The following is a 23563-nucleotide window of genomic DNA, read 5'->3' as shown; positions in this document are numbered from 1 at the left end:
GAGGGGTCTGCAGCCAGAGGAAACTAGCCGCCCCCTCCAATGCATCATGGTCATCATCATCAACTTTAGCCGGGCTCAGAGGGGCTGACCTCGTCATCAGTTCACCCTTCCAGACACATTGGCAAGCCGTGCAATCCATCATACGCGCAGGTGAAACATGCATTCCGCACCAATGGCTGTCCCTCCCGGGAGAGCTAAACTATGGTGCGGTTTGCTCTCCTGGGGCAAAATACAAGCAGGACTAATGCGGGGGGGGGGGTCGATTGGGAGAACAGTGGGGAAGGGAGCTTCAAGGCCCCCTCCGCCATTTCCCCCATGAAAGGGACAGCCCCCTGCTACTCCTTGGAAGTTGGGGGGGGGGCGTCCAAAACCCGAGTTCCACCTGGTTTGGCCCCGAGTGACGCCCGCCCGCGTGCCCGGGAGTGGCGAGCGAGCCCGACGGCGCGGACGCGCTGGGGCCGGCCGCTCCGTTACGGGTCAGCTGGCCGCGCGGCGCAGGGCCGGCCGGGCCGGGCCAAAGGCCGCCTCGGGGACGCGCCGCGACGGCCGGCGCCTCCGCCAGGCGGCTTTGCTCTCTCGCGGGAGGGCGAGACGCCGCCGGGCGCCGGCAGCCCCGGGCAGGTGGGCGCGGCCCGGCCCGGCCCCTGGGGCTGCTTGCGGGGGGGGGTGGAGCCGCGGGAGGAGCCCCTGCCTCGGCGCCGTCTGAGCGGAAGGGCTGGGGGGGGCGGGGGAGAGAAGGCAGCCTTTGGGCTGGGAGGCACCAGCCCGTCGAGCCAGGGACGCGCGTCCTCGCCTGCAGGGTGCCAGCGCGCCCCCCCGGCTCTTTCCCGGGGGGGGGGTCTCTCTTGGCCGCGACCGCCTCTCCCGGGGGTCCAGAGGCGGGCAGGTGTGCCCGCGGGAACCCTCGGGGCGCCCGGGCGCGTCGGAGGGGGGAGGGGGATTCTGCCCACCCCGCTGGAGGAAGCGTGGCCCTCCGGGCCCGGGGGTGGCGTCGGGGCCAGGGCCGCGGAAGGACGGGTGGGGCCCTCCGCTGCCGCCGCCCCCTTCTCACGAGCTGGGAGCGGCTCCGGCTGGGCGTGCCGCTGACCGCGAGGCCCCCCCGGGCCGGTCCCGAGGGCCGCCGGGGTCCGCCTGCCCGCCTGCCCAGCGCGTCGCCTCCGCCTGCCTGCCTGCCTGCCTGCCTTCCTTCCTTCCTTCCCCAGGGATCATGGAGCCCCCCTCCGACGGAAGAGAGGCCCCCCGCGGCGGCGCCCCTGCGGACGGACAGGCCCCCCGCCGCCCGGCCCAAGCCCAAGCCCAGCTCCCGGCGGGCAGCCGCAGGACCCAGCCGAAGGGTGAGTGGCGGCCGGGCCGCGCCGTCGGCGGCGGGGGGGGGGGGGGGGAGTCGCGCACGCCCCTGCCGCCTGCTCTCCCCCTCCTCAGGCTCCTCCCCAAAGGCAAGCCTCCCTCTTTTGCAACCACCACGTCGTACAGTTCTGGGGTAAAAAACCCCACTGTGGTTTCAGGAAGGAAGGTGCTGATCAATTCACGCAGGCGCTCCAACGGGGGGTTGGGGGCACCTCTTGTAGGGGAGCTCGGCTTTCTCCCAGAGGTGGTCCCCAAGAGTACCGTCTTCTTCTTCCACAGCATCCCTTCTCACTTTTCATGCTTTGGTAACTTTGTCCCCTCACTCAAATGCACCCTTACAAGGGCACCAGTCGGGCTCTTCTTCCCACACCCTCTCCCCTCACTTTGATTCTCCTGCCTTGTGCTCCAAAGAGCTCCCCGCCCCCCCGCCCCCCCGCCGCTTACATTTCTCCTTTGCTATAGGGGTAAAGTTTCCTCAGCCCATTTCCTAGTCATTAACCCCTTCAATGCTGTTGGGATCTGTGCTGGCAGCGACAGGCCAAGAAAGGGATCTTGGGGTGGTAGTGGATAGCTCAATGAAGATGTCAACCCAGTGTGCGGCTGCTGTAAAAAAGGCAAATTCCATGCTGGCTATAATTAGACGAGGAACAGAGAATAAAACTGCTGATATCATACTGCCCTTGTACAAATCTATGGTGAGACCACACTTGGAATACTGTGTACAGCTCTGGTCACCACACCTAAAAAAGGATATTACAGAGCTTGAGGAGGTGCAGAAAAGAGCAACCAAAATGATTAGGGGACTAGAGCAACTATCCTATGGGGAGCGGTTGGGACGCTTAGGGCTGTTTAGCTTGGAAAGAGGGCGGCTGAGGGGAGACATGATAGAGGTCTATAAAATTATGCATGGTTTGGAGAGAGTGGACAGGGAGAAGTGTTTCTCCCTCTCCCATAATACTAGAACATGGGGTCATCTGCTAAAGCTGGAGGGTGAGAGATTCAAAACAGATAAAAGGAAGTACTTCTTCACACAATGCATAGTTAAATTGTGGAACTCCCTGCCCCAGGATGTGGTGATGGCTGCCAACTTGGAGGAGGGCTTTAAGAGGGGAGTGGACATATTCATGGAGGAGAGGGGTAATCATGGCTATTAGTTAGAATGGATACTAGTCATGCTGCATACCTATTCTCTCTAGTATCAGAGTGTGGCGGGAATATTTATAATTTGGCTTAAGAAGAACCACTCTCTGTACCTTCTATATCTTAATACTATAACCTGCAGTTTAAACAGCCACGTGAAGCCTCTAAAGGACCTTAGCTCCAAAACCAGGCCCCTGACCTAGAGGCCATAGGAAATTGCATTACTAAGAGTTAACCAACCAAAGAACATTAAGGTGCCTAGAAATTATGTTCAGGGGTACAAGGTCACATAGATGGGCAGCAAAGTGCCTGCTTAAGCAGTGAGGAAATTGTTTATGAACACAGGGTAACGGATGAATGGATGGCTGTCAGAGACCTGGACATGGCAAACTTATTATGAAACAAAATATTCCCAAACAACTTATAGCCATGATTTGTGAAAACTCATCTCCTGACTAATTTGGCAGGAGGGGGCCATTTGAGACCTCTCTCACACAGTTCAAACTATAAAAGGCTTTCAAAGAGCCCAGCCCGTCGTCCCTCTAAGAGAGAGACCCATTTCTGTCTCTTCCTTGGAACGACCTCCGAGATCTCTGACTGTTTGTCTTTCAGAGAGTGTTCTGTCATATATATATTCAGTTAAGTATTGCTTTCTCTCTTTGCTTTATATTTCCTTGTAAGTATAATAAAGCTGCATGGTTTACTTTATACGTTTGGTGTACTGTTTTAAGAGTGTTTAGTGTGCAAGATCTAACTTTTCTTATCAAACTCTCTAGCAGGCAGAGAAGACCAAAAAAATAAAAGAGCTCAAGGGAGAGAACTTGAAAAATTCTCCCAACACAGAGGAGCAGGCCTATTATATTGGGTGCGGTGGAACACAGGCAGGATGGTGCTGCTGCAGCCGTCTTGTTTGGGGGCTTCCTAGAGGCACCTGGTTGGCCACTGTGTGAACAGACTGCTGGACTTGATGGGCCTTGGTCTGATCCAGCAGGGCCTTTCTTATGTTCTTAAGTAGCATTGATTCCCCCCCCCCCAACACTATTCTCTATTGGCTTCTCATAGTATAGAATTGGGTAACTTGTTTCACACACTTTTCAGTGAAGGGGGGCATAGGAAGCCCTTAATCAAGTCCTTATTGTTTTCCCTGTGTGTGTAAGTGCCATCAAGTCACTTCCGACTAACGGTGACCCTATGAATCATTGTCCTCCAAAATGTCCTATCTTTAACAGCTTTGCTCAGGTCTTGCAAACTGAGGGCCGTGACTTTCTTTATAGAGTTGATCCATCTCTTGTTGGGTCTTCCTCTTTTCCTGCTGCCTTAACTTTTCCTAGCATGACTGTCTTTTCTAGTGACTCTTGCCTTCTCATAATGTGACCAAAGTACGACAGCCTCAGTTTAGTCATTTTAGCTTCTAGGGTCAGTTCAGGCTTAATTTGATCTAGAACCCACTGATTTTTTTTTTGGCAGTCCACGGTATCCGTATCACTCTCTTCCACATTTCAAAGAAATCTACTTTCCATCAGCTTTCTTCATTGTCCAGCTTTCACACCAATACATACGATGTATTGTAGGGAATACGATGGCATGAATTGATCTTGGTGGCCAGTGACACATCCTTACACTTCAGAATCTTTTCTAGCTCCTTCATGGCTGCCCTTCCTAGTCTCAATCTCCTTCTGATGTCTTGGCTGCAGTCTCCCTTTTGGTTGATGATGGAGCCTACCCTACCCTAATACTTTTCTGAACCTTACCAGGGATCAAATAGCTCCCTCCCAATTCTAGTTCATCAAATCACAGTGGCTAAAACTTTGGGAACTCTTAAAGGGCCTCTGACTGCCTTTCTGGAAGTCATAGCAGCCGTCATAACTGCTGCTGCCATCCAGCGAGGGCCCTCGGGAGTGTTAGAGCCAGGAAGAATTTCACTCTGACAGCCAAGCCTCACATCAGCTTGGGTTCAGCTGCCTGATGCTGTAGGATAGGGATGTGCGTTTGTGTCTGAACTAGTCAGCATTGTGTTGTGGTTGCCAGAAGACCGGTCTAATTCAAGTTAGGCAGCTTCATGTGTTCATATTGACAGTCCCCAAAACTTCTTATATTTTTAGTCCTGTCTCTGAAGCTCACCTTGAGGAAACATAAAACCGGACTTCCTGATGCCCAGCTGCAGGGATATCTGAGGGAACGGCTCCGTCTTCTGGAGAGTGATGACAGTAAAGCGAGGACCATGTTCAGCGTAAGTCGCTGGTGCTCTGTTTACCTAACTGCTAAACAGGGAAGAAATTGGGGCTGCCACGTCCCCAGTAGCTGGCGCTGGGCAGGAGTCTCGCCGCAGCCTTTTGCACCACACGAAGTGCATGGCCGGTCTGAATGAGATCAGAAAATGGAAAGTTGTGGCCAAATCCTGTTTGCCAATCCTGGCAACCCAGCTGCAGTGTAGCGAAATGCACTTGGTGCAGGAGAGAAGACCTGAGCCTCCACCTACAAGCACGGATCCAGTTGCGTCCCCATTTAGTTGTGTCCAAAGCAGAATCCTAAGTATAACTTTCCACAGAATGGGAGGTCTTAACACCTGTTTGCATTTTATTATATAATTCTATGTTTAAAATATCGGATATTCATACCAATGTCTTAGTGTTTAGATCAATATTTAATGGAATCAACTGTGTCTGCTAAACTATTTAACATACTTCATCCAGCAGTGCACATCTATGTAAATATTTACCTGCTATAACAGTAAAAATGAATGGAGTTAAAGCTTTTTTGATCTAGAATTTCTTTTTCCTCCTTGTGAAAGGAAATTCATGAATCATATATACAAGCCTTCTACATTAGGACAAAAGTCAATAATCTCTGGAAAGGTAGCAAACGTGGAATAGCAGTCCTCTTCTCCATTAAAAAAAACCTACCTAAAAATAAATTGCTTTAAAAGTAGCTAATTGAGTGTGTTTTTTTATTTAAAAAATATGAGCATGCAATGGGTAAATATTGGTTTTCTTTTTTAAAAATGATTTGTAGGCAAGGAAAAGAAAAATAACCTTTAAAAATATATTTATATTCCAAACTAACCTTTTCCCTTTGTGTGTAACAAGATCCTAGCATAATGTCATACTATTTTGAAAAAAGAACAGAAAACCAAACTCTCCCACAAAAAAACCCTGGAATTTGTCCTTTGAAGAAAAATCTCCCCTTTTCCTGTAGCTGCTCTCCACCTGACTCCTCTTAATAACCAGGTCTGTGACTGGAGCAGCCTTCTCCGTTTTTACTTGTGAAGGCCGTGCTGTTTTGCTTCAGGGCAGACATTTTACCTAGGAAGTTGAAGGTATCATATTCATTTAGCTGTCATGAATATGGCCAGAAAGAAATTAAACAAAAATTATAAGAAAATATAAAGGAAGTTCAAGATATAAGAGTCAGACAGCATTCCTTGTCAACGCAGCTCACAAGGCAAGACATCTGGACGGAGTCGACTGATCGGAAATTGGAGGTGCAAGAGATGTACAACCTGAAATTTAGAGGCTTGCCAGAGGGCTTTGGGAAAGATAATTTAGAAGAAGCTTTTAAGGAATTAATTCAAGACTACTTAGAAGTACAAATGGTAACAGTAATATGGCCTTGTGTAGATTAGAAGCTGTCTATCAATAGATACAAAGTGTTGAGGCCCAGGTGTAGAAGTGCCTGAGAATCATAAGAATATTCACAGAAGATATGATTCAAGGTTGGGAGTATTGGTTGAGGGCCAAAAGATATTCATATGTACGAGAAACTTGCAATCAATATTTTTAAATAGGCTTTGTTAAAAATAGGCTTTGTTATTCTAAAAAGATATTTTAAATAAAGATAACCTTGTACGGCATTTGGAAGTTATAAGATAATGAGTTATCTAAGAATGTGCACCCTTAATAAGTGGGACAGTAAGCTATTGTTAGGACATGATTTTAAAATCCTGTAAATAGGGGAAGTTGTATTGATCGAGAGCTTCTTCTCAGTAGGGGCTCATTGCCTGTGACCTGCTTACTTCTGGAGTAAAAAACTCTTCTGGGCTCATGTAATTGCCTTCCTTTGATTACCTATGTAACAACGATGGATGGATGATATACTGTGGATTTAGTTTATATTAAGAATGCGTAATTATGCTTTAACAAATGAGTGTAGAGTGGAAGCAGAGACTCTCTAACAGCATTTACTTGTGTGCTATGCCCAGAGCGACCCGGTAGTGTACCTCTGGCTAGGAGTTATAACATCTAGTACAGGACGGTTAACTAGATGCCTAGGGTTTCTTAAATGCACGCCTGTACCTCAGTCCGGCCTGACCAGAGTCATCCAGAACACAGCCATAATTTACCCTCACTTCTTGGAATTCTTAAAGGGGAAACTTTGAAAGCTCCAAGTGTAATTGATATTCAGTGGATCTTTTCTAAGTCAGTTAGGACAAGACTCCTGTAAGATTTGTGAATTTTGTCAACGTCAATCAGAAGAAAGAGAATTTGAACCTCGCAAATAAGAGCCTTTAAGAACAGGTGAATTGTGTAAATGTCGACAACTTAACAACTTCACATCAGCTTTTTTCCAGTGCTGGGTGAAATTATGCTGCTTTCAGGTGGATTTATTCAGCCTAATCGATGAATGATGGGACACATTGATCTACTGTTAGGATGAATAGAATTTTCAGGCTGTGTGGTGAAAGAAGTTTGAAAAACTGTCTGTGGCCCTGGGAGTTCCCACAGCCGTATGTCTTAACGAAGTCCTGGCGTACCAACCACTGACTCCGGCAGGGTTCCTCTCAGCTAGCTGAAGAATAGAACTGAGGCTGAAACACCGGCGGGACCTTGATGACCAAGCAGTGAATGAGCGGAATGGGAGAGACGATGGAACAGGAGAGGCTGCTTACAGGAGGTGGAAATTAAGGGGCAGCAGACTTATAACCGGCAATTTCCATGACTTTTCTGCTGCATGAATGTAAACATCCCTTTCTTAAACCAATGTAAAGAAAATCCAAGAACTAATGCAATGTCTCCTGATAAATATACACTGTTTGTGTGGTAGATTATTAATCAAAGACAGGGAAGCACAGGAGATTATTTTTATGATCAGGTTCAGCACACAAGGCTGTCTGTCTTTTGATGCATGTCTGCTTTTTGCGATGCCCTTTCTTGTTCATTCCAGTCTGCCGTCCCCAGGGGCATCAGAGCTGTCTTTGTGGTGTTTCTTTTCTTTAATTACGAATGTGACTTCCTGGTTCTTTCCATGAGATATATGAATGTTTTCTCCATTGCCAGGAGCTGTCGGCCCGGCTCTTGTCCATTGATAGTGAGGACTACTTGATAGTGGTGACATTCTGGACCTTTGAAGAAATCTGGAAGTTTGAAACTTATTATTCCCTAGGTAATGTCCACCTATAGAAAAGTTCAATAGTTTTTTTTTTTTTTTATATATATATATATATTGTCGAAGGCTTTCACGGTCAGAGTTCACTGGTTCTTGTAGGTTATCCGGGCTGTGTAACCGTGGTCTTAGTATTTTCTTTCCTGACGTTTTGCCAGCAGCTGTGGCCGGCATCTTCAGAGGAGTAACACTGAAGGACAGTGTCTCTCAGTGTCAAGTGTTTTGTCAGATTGCACAGAGAAGCCATTGAAATTCATAAACATCGGCACAACTTTAACAGAAGAGAGTTTAAGAATGAATAAGGCTTGGCTTCCTGTCCTGAAAACCTCCAGACTAACAAAGACTACAGTCCACAATAGCCATGCAGATTAGCTTTGGATTTCACACATTAACAGATCACTTCAAGATACAATGGTTCCATATTAACATACCACACCCTCATTAGCACATTATCTTGATACTTATAGGACAATGATTAGCACATTACCTTTAATACTTTGCAAGACAATGACTCAGCTCAAACCCAACCCCCTTCTGACTATATATTACTCTTCCTACACACTTGACACTGAGAGACACTGTCCTTCAGTGTTACTCCTCTGAAGATGCCTGCCACAGCTGCTGGCGAAACGCCAGGAAAGAAAATACCAAGACCACGGTCACACAGCCCGGATAATCCACAAGAACCAGTTATATATATATATTTCCCATATGTCTGAAGAATAGTAGACATATTTTAAAGCAAATTCCATGTTAAACAATTAATGTTTAAACTTTGTGTATTAATGGGTGTACATGTGTTGTGTACCTGAGTTTAGGAATCCATCCTGAATACAATTGAACCTAGGCTCCTCCAGACACCAGATGGATCTGATTCAGCCCAGAGTGCTTCCGGGAGCGCTCTCTGGCACCTCCTTGTTTCCCCAGATTTACTGAACAGGGTGGCCGTGGCTCCTGTGAACTGCTATAGGTGGGCCCTTGGTTCTGGAAGATGAGAGCTGTTTCCTGAGCCCCTGGATATTCATGCACTCAATTTCCTCTGTTTCCATGGAGTATGGAGATCATGGGAACAGTGGGAGAAAACAGGTTGCCAGTTTACCATGTGGTATAGCTTTGTATCAAATGGTTGCTTGGTCATGGTGCTTCTCCTGGCTTTCTGCAAAACTGAATTATTTAAGAGGCAATAGAATTGCACTGGACTTAATGATTCACGAAGTTACTTGCAAAATTATTAGGGACTGTGGTCTGTACTACTGTGTACAGCTTGCTGAAACTAGGGTCCTACTATGTAATTTTTGCATCATTTAATGTGACACGTTAATACTTATGCTTTGCTTCAGTTCTGTTTTTAGACTTCTGATTTGATGTACAACCCTAATTTTATTGTATTGTTTACTGAATGTCCTATCTGTTGATTGTAATGACTCACTCTGTGTGATCCACCTTGAGTGACTTTTAGTATTTATTTACATTATTTATAGTCTATCTTTCTCACTTGGACTCAAGGTGAATTACACAGTACAATCAACAGATGGGACGTTCAATAAGTAATACAATAGGATTAGGGTTGTAGAACCAACTAGAAGTCTAAAAACAAAACTGAAGCAAAGCATAAGTATTAACATGACACATTAAATGATGCAAAATTCCATGGCAGGATCCTACTTAAAGCAAGCTGTACACAGCTTACCCCTTGTCCCCCCCACCTCCGGTACTGTGTTCTTAAGATGAAATAACTCCGGGGGTGAGTTTTGCCCCACTGTGGGGCTGTTCAAGCAGCTGCTCGTGTGGGAAACCCAACCCAGATCATGGCCAAGGAAAGTTTAATGGAGAGTGAGGAGCTGATATTGAGTCACTTAAAACGTAGTTATATTGTCTGCCAACTTACTCTCATTGAAATAGGTTGTGTTAAATAATAGTTTTTTGGGGGTAAAAAATGTCTTTGACAGGGTTTTTAAAGCATTGCATGGAGAATCTGTTGCTTGATGACCATTTCTGGCTTTTTACGCAAGAGGAGGAGGAAGCAGCTGGAATTGATGTCCATTTAGATGAAGAATGCCTGGATATGATATATAGGGATCTTCTAATTCAAGAGGGTAAGTGGGGCTGTGCTACTAAAATGCTAATTGCCAGGAAATAATTTTTACCATATTTAATTTATTAAGCCTTATAAAGCTGCTATCCTAAGAAACGGAGTAAAACGGGGATTACTTCTCAGTAGCCGTGTTTAAGATTGCTGTCCAACTATTACTATCCAAGAAATTGAGTGAAGAGCTTTTGAAATAAATATTGTTGGATTTTTTTACATTAGAATTGTGTTTAATATTTTTATGTGCTAAACTGATAAAATGCTACATGACACTGCCTTAAAAATGTGGGTGGTAGAATCTCAGTTAAACCCGCTCTGTGTGGGCCGCCTGCTCCGGAGACCCCAGCTGGTCCAGAGTGCAGCAGCGAGGGTCCTGACAGGGACCCCACCAAGATCACACATACAACCAGCGCTCTGGCAACTGCACTGGCTTCAGGTGGACTACCGGATCAAGTGCAAGGTGCTGGTATTAACCTTTAAAGCTCTACACAGTCTGGATACCAGAGTATCTACGGGACCGTCTTTCTTGAGATGTCCCCCGAAGAGCACTGCGCTCCACAAATAACAACATTCTGTTGGTCCCCTCCCCGAAAGTGTCTGGCTGTCCTCACCAGGGCCTTTTCCGCCCTGGCCTCAGTCTGGTGGAGCTATCTAAAGAGACCAGGGCCCTGTGGGACCTGGCTCAGTTCCATATGACCTGTAAGGCTGAGATGTTCTACCAGGCCCATGGTTGAGGGCAGCAATGGTTTGCATCGAAGTTGCCCCCCCCCTCCCCCCTTCTTCCTTCACTTGATTGAATTGAGTGATCGGGGGCTGGCTGCAAAAATTACGTGCCAACTGGATTTTAGAATTATGATTTATGGTTGTAATTGTAAATTATTTTGTATTAATGTATCTGATGTTTGTATTGATGTTTTAATGCTGTGTGTCGCTCTGAGCCCAGCCTTGGCTGGGGTAGAGCAGGATAGAAATTCAAAAATAAATAAAGTAAAATAGTTTTATGTGGAAACTTCTTACCTTTACTGGATCATAAAATCCATATTTAATTATTGTAGTCAAATCATAGAATATTGTCGAAGGCTTTCACGGTCAGAGTTCATTGGTTCTTGTGGGTTACTCCTCTGAAGATGCCTGCCACAGCTGCTGGCGAAACGTCAGGAAAGAAAATACCAAGACCACGGTCAACACAGCCCGGATAACCTACGAGAACCAAATCATAGAATGTTTACAAACTTCAAAGCCCTCTTCGTATAGGAGGAATCGGTCCAGTAAGCCTTACCTCCTGCTTGTAACATGTGAGGCAGTCGCTATAGAGAAGTAACCTCTTCTGTTATACCCTCAAGCTTTATCTCCAAGAGTGCTCTGAGGTCTGGCTTTTAATTCAACCTTTAGTGTATTTTCTTAACAGTGCATTCCTGAGGTGCATTGGCAGCCCAACCCAAAGGCCTTTGGAGGCCGGCGATGGCCGGCGCAAGAGCCCACAGCGCCGGCGTCCGGGAGGCGCACGCTGGCGTTTGTGGCCCCAGCACCGGTGTGCAGGGTCAGAAGCTCGTCTCTGGCTGTGGCAGCACTGGGCCCAGACACCACCGGAGCCTGCCGCCGGCGTCAGGACTCCAGCAAAGGCTGTAGCGGCAACCCAGGAGGCGTTCCCAGGGTGTTACAGCGCCGGCCAGGGGGCGGGGCCGCCGTTAGACGGCCTCCTGAGCCATTCTGGCTCGGGAACACCCCCTTTTATTTTGGCCGAGATACGCCACCTTTTAGGTGGCTATCTCCCATGCAACCCTATGAGGGTTGCACGGATTTTTGGCGCCAGGCAGAGGTTTCGGCCGGGCCAAAACCTCCTTAGGAGGCAGCGCCACTGCGTTGCCTCCTAAGCCTGGCTTAGGCATTCCATTGGAAGGCCTTAAGAGGGGCGTGGACATGTTCATGGAGGAGAGGGCTATTCATGGCCACTAGATAAATGGATACTAGTCATGATGCATACCTATTCTGTCCAGAATCAGAGGAGCATTGCCTGTTGTATGAGATGCTGTGGAGCACAGGCAGGATGCTGTGCTCCACAGCTCCACGTCTTGCTTGTGGGCTTCCTAGAGGCACCTGGTTGGCCACTGTGTGAACAGACTGCTGGACTTGATGGGCCTGGGTCTGATCCAGCATGGGCCTTTCTTACGTTCTTATGAGAGCGGGGTGCAGATGTCACAGCCTTACAGTGATAGGGTAGATGTACGGTGTGGATAAGAGGTTTACAGATTAATATATGACTGGTTCCGAATTAGACCTTTCCAGACCTGCTGGACCCAAAGAGCTTAGATCTGTGTCGACTCCCACCGTTAATATCCCTGGGGGCCCATTTTTCCAAGTGGGAGGTGTTTAATTGTAAAGCGTTTTTTACTTGCAGTTAAATGTATCTGATTCATGCTTAAGTGTCTATAGAAATGTTAGATCTGTTTTCTAAACTGGATTTTTTTAAAGGGGCCTTCTTTGTATTTCATCCTGAAAACTTTATAAGTGAGAGAAGAGCTTCAGATTCCGGAGGTAAAGTTTACCGGCTGAGCTGGGCCGCTGCGGAGAGAGCTTCTCAGGCAGCTGAGTGGGATGCCCTCTCGAGGGGTCTTTCAAAGCCCTTGGCTCCGTTTCATCAGTAGGTACCTGAGATTCATTATCAGTTTCACACGTCTATTCACAAAGGTTTTTGGTAACATGGAATGACTTCTGGAGTGAAATATATATTTATTTCTCACCGTTGGCCCCAGTTTTATATCAGATGAGTAAGGAAAGCATTTGAAAGAGTGAGGGTCTTCCTTCATTTGAATTGGAGGAGGGAAAACTGTGGGAATTGCCTTCAGTTGCACCAGAAAAGGAGGGTGAGGGGGCAGCTGCAATATGGGTTGTGCATCATCAAAAACCAGAATAAATATTTTGTTTTTGTGCTGTCAAGTCACAGTTGACTTATGGCAACCCCGTAGGGTTTTCAAGGCAAGAGACATCAGGTGGTGGTTTGCCATCGCCTACCTCCACGTCACGACCCTGATAGTCCTTGGAGGCCTGCCATCCTTTTCGGTCGGGGAAGGCGGGTTACAAATATAAATAAATGAATAAATACCAGAGTGGACCCTTCTTATATGCATCATAATCCCTCCCAACATTCTTTCATTGATGTGGTATCACTACTTTTAATAGGTACCGTTTATTTTTTTAAATGAATACTGTAGTAGCTTGAAGTTTGAAGTGGCATTGATTAAAATGGTCAGTACTATTTATCATGGTTTCTAATTTTCTTTAACTTCCCATTCCAGATGGTTTCTTAAAGCAAACACAGACCCTGCTGATTTTGCCGGAGAATCCCTGCTTACTGGCCACGGTAAAATCGGTAAGTGCTGTTAGAGCAGAATCCCTGATAAGTATCGTTGGACCTCTGTGGGGCTCTGCTTCTCAAACAGCTTTTCTTTTCTTTTTTTAATAAATTTTTATTGGTTTTATATCTTTTCCATTAGACAAGCAACAATATAAAAATATATAACATTTAAATGTCTAGGTATGTTGCTAATATTCTAAGTACATAATAATAGAAAAAGAAAAAAGAAAAAGAAAAAGAGAGAAATTTTGACTTCCCCTTCACCTCCGTCTGCCTCTTAATAAAATGGTTAAATTCCATCATGATGGGTTCTGATCCTAATTCTTTCCAATAAAACCATAACATTTTCATTCCTAAGCTATATAATCTATTCAATATTAATTATTAACATTATTATTATCACATGGATCAGATTGATAAGTATTCTTCCATTTTTCCCAGTCCTAATTCATGTTTACAGTAATTCATTCAAACCTCCCACTCCCCCATAAATTGCTCACTGTCCTTTTGATTTAAAGTAGCTGTAAGTTTCGCCATTTCCACCAGTTCAAACATTTTTATAATCCAGTCTTTTTTTCCAGGAATATCTGCCCCTTTCCATTTAGCTGCATATAGCAGTCTTGCAGCTGTTGTAGCATAGATCAAAAATGTCCTTTGTATTATCACATCATCTGGGATCATGCTGAGTAGCATCAATTCCGGTGTTTTGGGTAAATTTCTTTGAAGAATTATTCTTATTTCATTGTAAATCATATCCCAAAAGTCTTTAGCTTTATCACAAGTCCACCACATATGATAAAAGGAACCAATTTCTTTACTGCATTTCCAACATTTAGGGGAAGTCACCTTATATATCCTTGCAATTTTCTTAGGTGTTAGATGCCATCTGTACATCATTTTATAAATATTCTCCCGAATTGATTGTGCATTTATTCCTTTCAGATCCTTTGACCATAATCTCTCCCATTTATCTAAGGCTATATTGTGTCCCACAGTTTGCACCCAGTCAATCATTGTTGGTTTTATTATTTCCTGCTCACAGTAGATTGTTAGAAGAAGACTATACATTTTAGAGATCAGTTGAGTCTTATTATCTAACAAAAGTTTGTGAAACACTGACCTATCCTTAGCAAATCCATTCTTCGTATCTTGCAAGAAAACAGATTTAATTTGATAATATTGGAGCCATTGCAGGTCTTCTTTTAAGAGTTGAAAGTCTTTTAATGAATATTTTGTTCCATCCCAAACAATCAAATCTTGATAGGTTAAAAACTTGTCTGGTCTAAGTGGACGCAAAGTTAGCATTTCTTGAGGTGAGATCCATAACGGTGTTACTGGTTCCAAAATATGTTTATACCTCATCCAAACATGAAATAAGGAGGACTTGATTATATGATTACGAAATGATGCTTGTATCTTAATTTTATTGTACCACAAATAGCCATGCCATCCACTTATATTGTCGAATCCTTCTAAATCTAACAGTCTTGTATTAGATAAATTAATCCAGTCTTTTAGCCATACTAAAGCAGCCGCTTCAGCATATAATTGAAAGTTTGGTAACGCAAAACCTCCTCTAATTTTAGAGTCCACTAAGTATTTATATGCAATCCTCGGTTTCTTCCCTTGCCAAATGAAGTTTAAGATATCTTTCCTCCAAATATTAAAGTATTTGATATGTGAAATTATAGGTAAATTTTGGAACAGGAAGAGTATTCTTGGTAGAATGTTCATTTGGACTGTAGCTATACGTCCTAAGAGTGAAAGTTTTTTATTAGACCAGATGATCATATCGGTTTTTATCTTTTCCCATAGCTTAAAATAATTATTGATTATCAGTTCTTTATTCTTTGCCGAGATCCAGATTCCCAAATACTTGACCTTGGTAGTCTTCTCCCATCCTGTGTAAAAAATAAAGTCTCTCTGTTCCATTTCTGTCAGATTCTTAAGTATCGTTTTTGTTTTTTCTCGATTAACTTTAAAACCCGAAACTTTCCCAAAAATGTCCAAAATCTCCATTAAAGCCTTCATTGATTGTGTTGGTTCTTCTAAAATCAACAAGAGGTCATCCGCGAAAGCTCTCAATTTAAATTCATGTTTCTTAATTCTTAATCCGCGGATGTCCTCCAGATCTCTTATTTTACAACATAATGATTCCAACACCAAAATAAAGAGTATCGGAGATAAGGGACATCCCTGTCTAGTCCCTTTTCTTATTAAACAATTATCTGACATTGATTCATTTACTAAAATTTTTGCGTACTGGGATGTGTATATTGCCGATATGCCTCTCAAAAAATGGTCTCCGAAGTTTAGTTTCTCCAATATTTTTTTCATAAAATCCCAAGAGACCATATCAAAGGCTTTTTCTGCATCCAAAAAAATAAAGGCTGCTTTTTGTTGACTATTCTGGTCATAGTATTCCAACGAGTCTAATAAGATTCTGATGTTATCTTTGATTTGCCTTCCTGGAACAAAACCCGCTTGGTCTTCATGTATAAAGTCTTTAATGAAATGTTTTACTCTATTCGATAAGACCGAAGCGTAAATTTTATAATCCACATTAAGTAGTGAGATGGGTCTATAATTGGAGGTTTTTTCCGGATCTCTTCCTTCCTTAGGTATCAATGATATAAATGCATGGGATCAAGTCTGTGGGGACTCCCCCTTGTCCAAAATTGTATTGCAAAGTGATAAAAAGATTTCCACTAAACTGTCTTTAAATGTTCTATAAAATAACGCAGTTATTCCATCTGGCCCGGGTGTCTTGTCCGTTTTCTGTTTCATTATTGCATCTTGTAATTCATCCTTAGTGATTGGGGCATCTATTATTTGTTGTTGGGCCATTGAAAGAGATTTCATTTGTATTGATTTTAAAAAATTGTCCATTTTCTTATTCGAAATATTGTCTCTCTGATATAGCTTAGTATAAAATGTTACAAATTCTTTTTGTATATCTGTAGTTGTGTACACAGGTCCTTTAGATGATTGAATTTTTGTTATTACCCTTTTTTGAAAAGAATCTTTCAGCTGAGATGCCAAAAACTTCCCTGGTTTATTCGCATGTTCAAAATATTTCTGTTTAGCAAATTTTAAATTTCTATTCATTTCTTCCATCATTACCAGATTCAATTGATGTTTTGATGCAGATATCTTCATTAAAATATCTTTTTTTTCATCATCTTGTGTTGCTGTAAGGAGTTTCTGTTCCAATTTTTGTAAATCCCAAAGAATAAGCTTCTCAAACAGCTTTTCGATGCTACAAATCATTTCCAGCCTCTTCCAAAGGATGTGGCCTATATTTTAACTTTTCAAGAATGGCCATGTGCAATTTTATTCATTATATCTTTATCCCATTTATCCTTCAAGGAGTTTGGGATGGCAGACATGCCAGCCCCTATTTTATCATTGCAACAACCCTGTGAGGTAGGCTGTTCTGACAGAGAAAGCAAATGGCCCGAGGATATCCAGAAAGCTTCATGACTAGTTTCAACTTGAGTCTCCACAATTAAGTTTCTAGCCACGAAACACACTCCCTTTCTGTGCCATTTTACCTTCTGGCTTGTGAATAGCTATTAGAAGGCATCTTAAGCTAAGTGCAACAGTTGTAAAGGGATAGAAATGAAACAGAGGATCTTGCTTTCCTCTGCTTTAGTTCTTCCTCTTCTGTAGTGTAGGCTGACCAGTGTGGGACTTTCTTTCTTCCTGTTTGGTGGCGCCTTTGTTTGGAAACCTCCCGTCTTCCCAGGGAGGCCCCTGCTGTACCACACTGCATCATGCTGGCTTCTGCTGGGCAATATAGTTTGTGATTTTCATTCCATACATTAACGCATCATCTTGAGGAAGAAACCAAAAGCACAAATAAATGAAGTGTGGCACCTGAATTCTTTGGAAGACGAAGAGAAGAAAAATACCAGCCACAAGTCAATATAGAAAGTGCAGCAGGCATGAAATGGTATAGTTAATTGCCTCCTATCCAGATTTGTGAAGTGAGGTGCTGCATTTGGTTCTTGTGTTTGCTCACCTTTTGGCATTGCCCACAATAGCAGGGTGGCCATTTGGTGCAAGTAAAAATGAAAAGAGAAGCATAGAATATTCCTTTTTTTAAAAAATTTTTTATTTTTCTTCCAAAATATTAAACACATAGTTTAACAATTGAGATAAACAATAACAAGTAAAAACAGATAGGAAACATTGTTAAAAATATTTGTATATAATCAAAGAAATATTGACTTCCCCTACACCTCCCTCCATCTTGTGATAAATTAGTAATCTCTTTTGCATAAAATTCTAATCCTGATATTATTGCTAATATTTATTAATCTCTTTGACATTTATATTTTTCAGAGAGAAAAAATTAATAGTTAATACTATCATATAAAAGAAAGAGAAAAAGAAAAAAGATAAAAGAAAAAAGAAGAAAGATAGTGAATCTCACTAATAATAAATGGATTAGAATAGCAGAAAACATGTAATTACTTCCATTAAAAATTAATTATTTTGTAAGTCCTCCATTTCTCCCAAACACTCATTTAATACATATTATATTTCTAGTAAATTAATATCATATATGATTCTATTTCCATTAAATCCAATCCTTTTAACTGGTTCCTTTTTAATCTTTTCCAAAAGAGAAACTAGACTCTTTTAAATTGGTCCCTTTGCCGGAATTTCCAGCATTTCCTTCTTTTCCTCATTAACAGTAAGCGTCGAAGAGCATTTTTGGAAGTTGTTGGTAGGGTTTCTTCTGCAGATAGATGATCTTCATAGTAAATCCACGTTGCAATATCTTCCATCCCACATTCAAAGAAAAAGACCCCGACAGCTCCAGTTTTTCTACTCATTAAGTCCTCCAAGCAGGTGTTAAAAAGTTCATCAGGCAGATTGAAGAGACAAACGTCAAAGTCACTCAATTCAGATCCGTTGTTGTCAGCTGGGCTATTGCAGTTTGTTTATTGTAGTTCTCCGTTTCCTTTGCAAGATTCCTCTGTTCTTCGTCTCTCTTGTCAACTTGAGGGCCCTCTAGTATCACCTCTGACCTGATTGTGATAATTTGGGTTTTTATGTCTTTGAGATCGTCTAAGATAATGTCCAGTTTTTGATTAATACGTTGATATTGAATGTTCATCGAAGCAGAGAATTGTTCCAGCTGTTTAGTCAGATATTCCATGGTTGCTACTTCTGAAAATTCTGTTAAAACTCAGTTGGTAAAATCCAGGCAAATAAAGCATAGAATATTCTTCACAGGATTGCTGCAACGTAGAAATTCCTTTCCTGCAGGTCTTTATAGCTGCTGCCTCTGTATATGCTGAGAAGCTCGGTCTGCATAGGGTTAAACCTGCTGCCTCTTTTCCTCCGCAAACCCCTGTGCGCACCTGTTCACGGTTGTGTGCCATCGGTCACCCTTGCAGGCCGAGCCTCTGAGTAAGCCGTGATTTTTCTCTGTCTGCCATATTGCAGAATGTGGGCCATGCAGCAGGAAAGGTCATTGAAAAGCAAGTGGAGAAAGCCTCTGGAGCATTTAGTACCATTTAAGAGACGATAAAGAATCCAGGCATTTCCACAACAGGGTCATGAGTGGTGTGGAAGCCAGCTGCTGGGGGTTCAGAGGTGCTCCCCCCTGGAGGCTGAAGATACTTGCATCTGTCAGTGGGGAAAGGGGCACACCAGAACCCCCGGGACCCATCGTAGGGGAGGCATGTCGGTGCATGTCTTGTGCTCCCCTTATGGTCCAGATCAAGAGGCTGTACTTGGTTTCTGGAAGGAAGGAAGCACCCCAAACCTGCTTACGTTGATGCCTTCTGGGAGAGAGCTGCTGCGCTTGAATCCTGCTGTGGGAGTGTGGAGAAATGCATTTTTCTTTGGAGGTTTGAACTGAGCAAAACCTTCACCTTGAGTTTTGGGACTTGATTTGGAGAGAGAAGTCCTTTTTTTTTTTGTGGTTCTTCTTTATTGCTGGTTCACATCCCGCTCTTGTTTAGGAGCCTCCAGAGTGGATCCTGGTGTGCTAGCATGGGAAGTCTTTTAAAGACTTCTCTGTTGTGTCTTTTGGTGGAATAGAGAGTGGCTGTGCTATTTTATGGCACATCAAACAGAGCCATTCTTCCCACACTATACTGAACAACTCACCATCTCTTCTGTGTTTAGGGTTTCAATAGTCATTTCTTTGTTTTTGTAGTGTCACAATTCAATACAGGTAACTAGTAATGTTCAGCTCAACAGGTGCTAAGAAATGGAGGCATGTGTTATGCCCAGTGCGCATGTCACGGACTGTTTATTGCCTTGCTGTCCTAAATTACATGATGTCCTGACATCATCCACTTCCTGTAATTTCCAGGTCCGGGTGATGTGGCTGTAGGATCTTCAGTAGCAATTGCCAGCCACACAAGTTCTGCACCAGAGGAAATTGGCTTCCAGGAAGGAGACAGAATTGAAATTATTGGCTGCTTCATGAAAAGCATGCGGTGGTTTGTGGGCAGAAAGGTTCCTATGGGCCGAATTGGTTTTGTGCTGAGCACTCACGTTCAGCCGGACGCCTTCAATGAGTGAGTATCAAAGGGGATGGATGGATGGATGGCAGGGCAGGCAGATCCAGCTTTGAGAAAGGCCCTTGTGATGGGCATTGGAGGCCGCGAACCAAAATCTCTCTTCCAAAGGTTCCTGCTGCCATTTATAGTACCGCTTCCATACCTATCAGTTAAGTGCTATGGTGACTGGGAAGATTTCTCATAAAAGACAGAAAATGGAGCAAGTGATGGTGAAACTTAGAACTCAAAACCCACCAGTTGGATGTATTTATTGAGAACTTAATTATTTACTTTAAACCCCGTCTTTCTCCCCAAAACTCAAGGCAAATGATAAAAACAGTGCAGTCAGGCAGAGTACTTAAGCCATCAATTATCAGTGCAACAGGACTGGGATTACAACATCAGAAAATGGTGCAGGACCCCTCTCCCCACCCAAGATATGACATCCCATAAACAATGTGGAAAGTGGTTTACGATAGTAGAAGACAAGTTGGCAAAAGCAAGTGAATGCATACAATAAGCCGACTATAATTCTACTCCCTTCATAAAAGCAGCTTTTTGAACCATCCCGTCATAAAAATGCTTTCCTGAATATCTTGGTTTTACTTAATCAACAGAATGACAGAACTGGGGTGGGTGGGGGGTGCCATCCTGTTTGCCTGAGACAGGCTGTTCTACAAGGCGGGGGAGGGGGGCTGCAACAGAGAACGCTTGTGTCCAGCGATGGTTGATCTTGCCCATTTGCGGGGTGGCACACCCATAATCCAGAGCCCTTCCTGGTCATTATTTCAGTGATGTTTCTATCGAACCAGGACACGGTACCATCTTTGTCATCCTTTGGGCACACGAAGCTGCTTTATACTGAATCAGACCCTTGCAGGGTCAGAGTCAGTATCGACTGCACAGGCTGGCAGTGGTTCGTCAGGGTCTCAGGTGGAGGTCTTTCACATCACCTGCCAGATCCCTTAGCTGGAGATGCTGGGGGTTGCACCTGAGATCTTCTGCATACCAAGCAGATGCTCCACCCCTGAGCTACGGCTGCTTTGAGGAGCTGTGTTTTAGTTATTATTTTTCTAGCTATTCACTGGATCAAGAAGTGCGAAGGCATTCAATGGAAATGATACAACAAATGGCCCCCTTAAATACTTTCCCGTGATGTTGGAGGGGAAGTGTACTGGGACCCCTCTGGACCTCCTTGTGCAGGACCTCACTAGGGGTGTGCAATCGGATATTGCCACCCTGGTAAAATGCCGATATTGTGAAAGGCATTCCTGCTATTTCCTGACTGATATTTCCTCTGTTGTGATAAATATTGGGAGCTTGTGACCGGGGCTTGGGATCGGAGGCCCTCCTGCTGTTCTGCAGGCAGCACGTCAGCCTTTTAAACTGCAGAGGGGGCCCCTGTTTCAATGGTCGGCAGACCTGGCCCCTGGACTAAATCACAGTCACAATAAAAGATATTGATGTTGACCAACAGTGAGGGAGAAGAGATGCCCTAACTCCTCTATGTATTATGTGCTTCTCTCAGATCACTGTGCCAGACTTGCTTTGAAGATGAGCTTCCTTTTTCCCCCAAAGAAAAAGCCCTTTCTGAAGAAAGCCTGATAAAACTCTTGAAACAAACATTGCATGAAGATGTTTGTAATGTGTACCAAATAGGTAAGCAGCTCTGGTATTATGTAGTTACATCTGTTTGTTTGTTATATCTTCGTCATGCCCTCCTTCCTTGGGGTAGTGCACACGGTTCTCTCTTCCACTGTGTCCTCATAACACTACCGTCAGGTGTAGCTTAAGTCGAGAGTGAGTGACTCTGGCCCGAGATCACCCAGTGAACTTGGTGGCTAAGTGGCGCACCAGCCCTGTGAACTGCGTGACTACTTGCTCTGGGCGTGCAGGGCTCCCCCCACCCCCCAGTGTACACTCTTGAGTGGTGTGCTGTTGTAACCACGAGGGACATACAGTATGCCCAGTTAGACCAGTTAAAATCCTGTGGAACTTAGATGGTACAATAGGAGGGGGAAATGATCTCCGTCTAAATAAGGTAATACTTGAAATCTTCTTACCCAGGATAATACTCACTGACCAGTATATAGTCAATGGTAGAAGTTTTCAAACCTGCCATAAATGTCAATTCCCCAGGATAGTTTCCGATAATAGAACCATTCAGAATATATAAATTAAGCCTGTTTGCAAGTGTTGAGAGGCAGAACCCTGCAAAATTTTATCTAGGCTCCTTAGAACGGCGTGGTATGATGTTATTTGGTACCTCGTCCTCTGAGGAACTAGAGATCCACTTGTACTGATTGTGCAGAGAAGGGTCGCCAGGATCTAGTCTTGCATTTAGATCCCCTGCCAATAAAACCTTGGCATCTGGGTTGCATAACTCTCCAATGCTTGCCAATATGTGGTTAAAGCACCTTTCTTATTTTTTTTTTTGTGTGGGGGGGGGGGTAGGTAGACATTAATAACTAATAGCCTGTCCTTACCAGAGTATAGCAGTACCGCCACGGCCAGTTCTTTCAGTGAGGTCAATGCAACACATTCCATTTTTAGCTTATTTGATACAAGAATACACAGACCCCCCCTTCAGCCTCCCCGGCCGCTACCACCTTATATGAGTGATATCCATCAAGCTCCAAGTCCTCGGTGGTTCATGTTTCTTGAATTAAGATTACATCAAGGTCCTCTGAAATGAAAGGATTTTCTGGACTATGGTAAAAGCATCGGGCCCAGCCTGCGACATTCCAGGAAAAAACGGCTAGCAATTTTGGAGATCTCCTGGCAGGATAGACGCCTACATTATTCCACCATCCAGACAGAGTACTTATTTTTCCTGTTAATGAGCGCCCCCCAGATTAGGTAGGGGACAGAGGGAGACAACTCTCCTTGAAACACTTAGTGTGTTTAGGAAATATGATGGATGGCAGCTGAACCAGGAAGGCAGTGGTGGTAAATGGGGAGGAGGTAGAACCATAAGAAAGCAGGACAAGAACCAAGAAAAATGAACAAGGGCAAGCCGTGGGAATGCTTGTGAGCAGACAGGGAGCTCGGAAACTGCACAGCGGGCGTGTGAGCGAGTGTTGGGCACTGAAGGATGCTTGGAGCGGTGTGGCACAGAAGGCTTGTTTCCAGGCACGGTCCGAGCGAAGGCCCTGGGCTTGTCCACTGAACCAGGTAGGCTGAATGTCAGGTGTTACGTTTGCGTGACACAGCTGGTACAGGTCCATGCTCTGCAATAAATTTGCCTGCCATACTTGAAGCATGTGACTAATATATGCTTGAAAGGCTTTTATTTTCTTATCAGATGGACAAGAAGATTCTGAATTTGAACAATCCATCAAGCAAGGTAAAATTCATCGTGTGTGTGCTTTAAACATGCTTTTCTGTGAAATGAATGCATATTGAAAACATGCTGTAGTTTTCCCGTTTCTCTTGAAAGCAATGTTTGTCCTTTACTGAACAGGATCTGCTTTGGATTCATTTTAACTTTATTCTGTCTTAGGATCAGTTGGTGCTGTGTGAACTTGATAGGTGTGGGCGAAATCCTGGGGCTTGGTCTGCATGCCTGGGGAAGGCAAGGTTGAGAAAAGGGGCCTTCTGTTTTGTGTTTGGATCCCCACATGATGTCTGACCAGGCCTGTGACTTAGTGCCTTTGTGTTAAAGGGAACATGTGGCTACCATGAGGACTTTGGGGTCAGATGTGTGACTGGAATTCTGTGTTGGGA

The 23563-nt window shown here is 44.1% G+C and overlaps 1 protein-coding gene across 1 annotated transcript in view; it reads left to right on the top strand.

Annotated features, from left to right (window-relative positions):
- Positions 1–315: 315 nt before the first annotated feature.
- SH3TC1 (SH3 domain and tetratricopeptide repeats 1) overlaps positions 316–23563 on the top strand; it is a 51488-nt gene continuing 28240 nt past the window's right edge. The window contains exons 1-11 of the mRNA XM_056855130.1: positions 316–621; positions 1203–1334; positions 1423–1480; positions 4590–4717; positions 7761–7866; positions 9816–9962; positions 12428–12596; positions 13252–13325; positions 19648–19855; positions 21366–21496; positions 23142–23183. Coding sequence (XP_056711108.1) covers positions 316–621; positions 1203–1334; positions 1423–1480; positions 4590–4717; positions 7761–7866; positions 9816–9962; positions 12428–12596; positions 13252–13325; positions 19648–19855; positions 21366–21496; positions 23142–23183 — 1501 coding nt within the window. The remainder of the gene's footprint in view (positions 622–1202; positions 1335–1422; positions 1481–4589; positions 4718–7760; positions 7867–9815; positions 9963–12427; positions 12597–13251; positions 13326–19647; positions 19856–21365; positions 21497–23141; positions 23184–23563) is intronic.

Source organism: Euleptes europaea, chromosome 9, assembly GCF_029931775.1.
Source record: "Euleptes europaea isolate rEulEur1 chromosome 9, rEulEur1.hap1, whole genome shotgun sequence".
Lineage (NCBI taxonomy): Eukaryota > Metazoa > Chordata > Lepidosauria > Squamata > Sphaerodactylidae > Euleptes > Euleptes europaea.
This window is presented reverse-complemented; position numbering and strand designations above follow the sequence as displayed.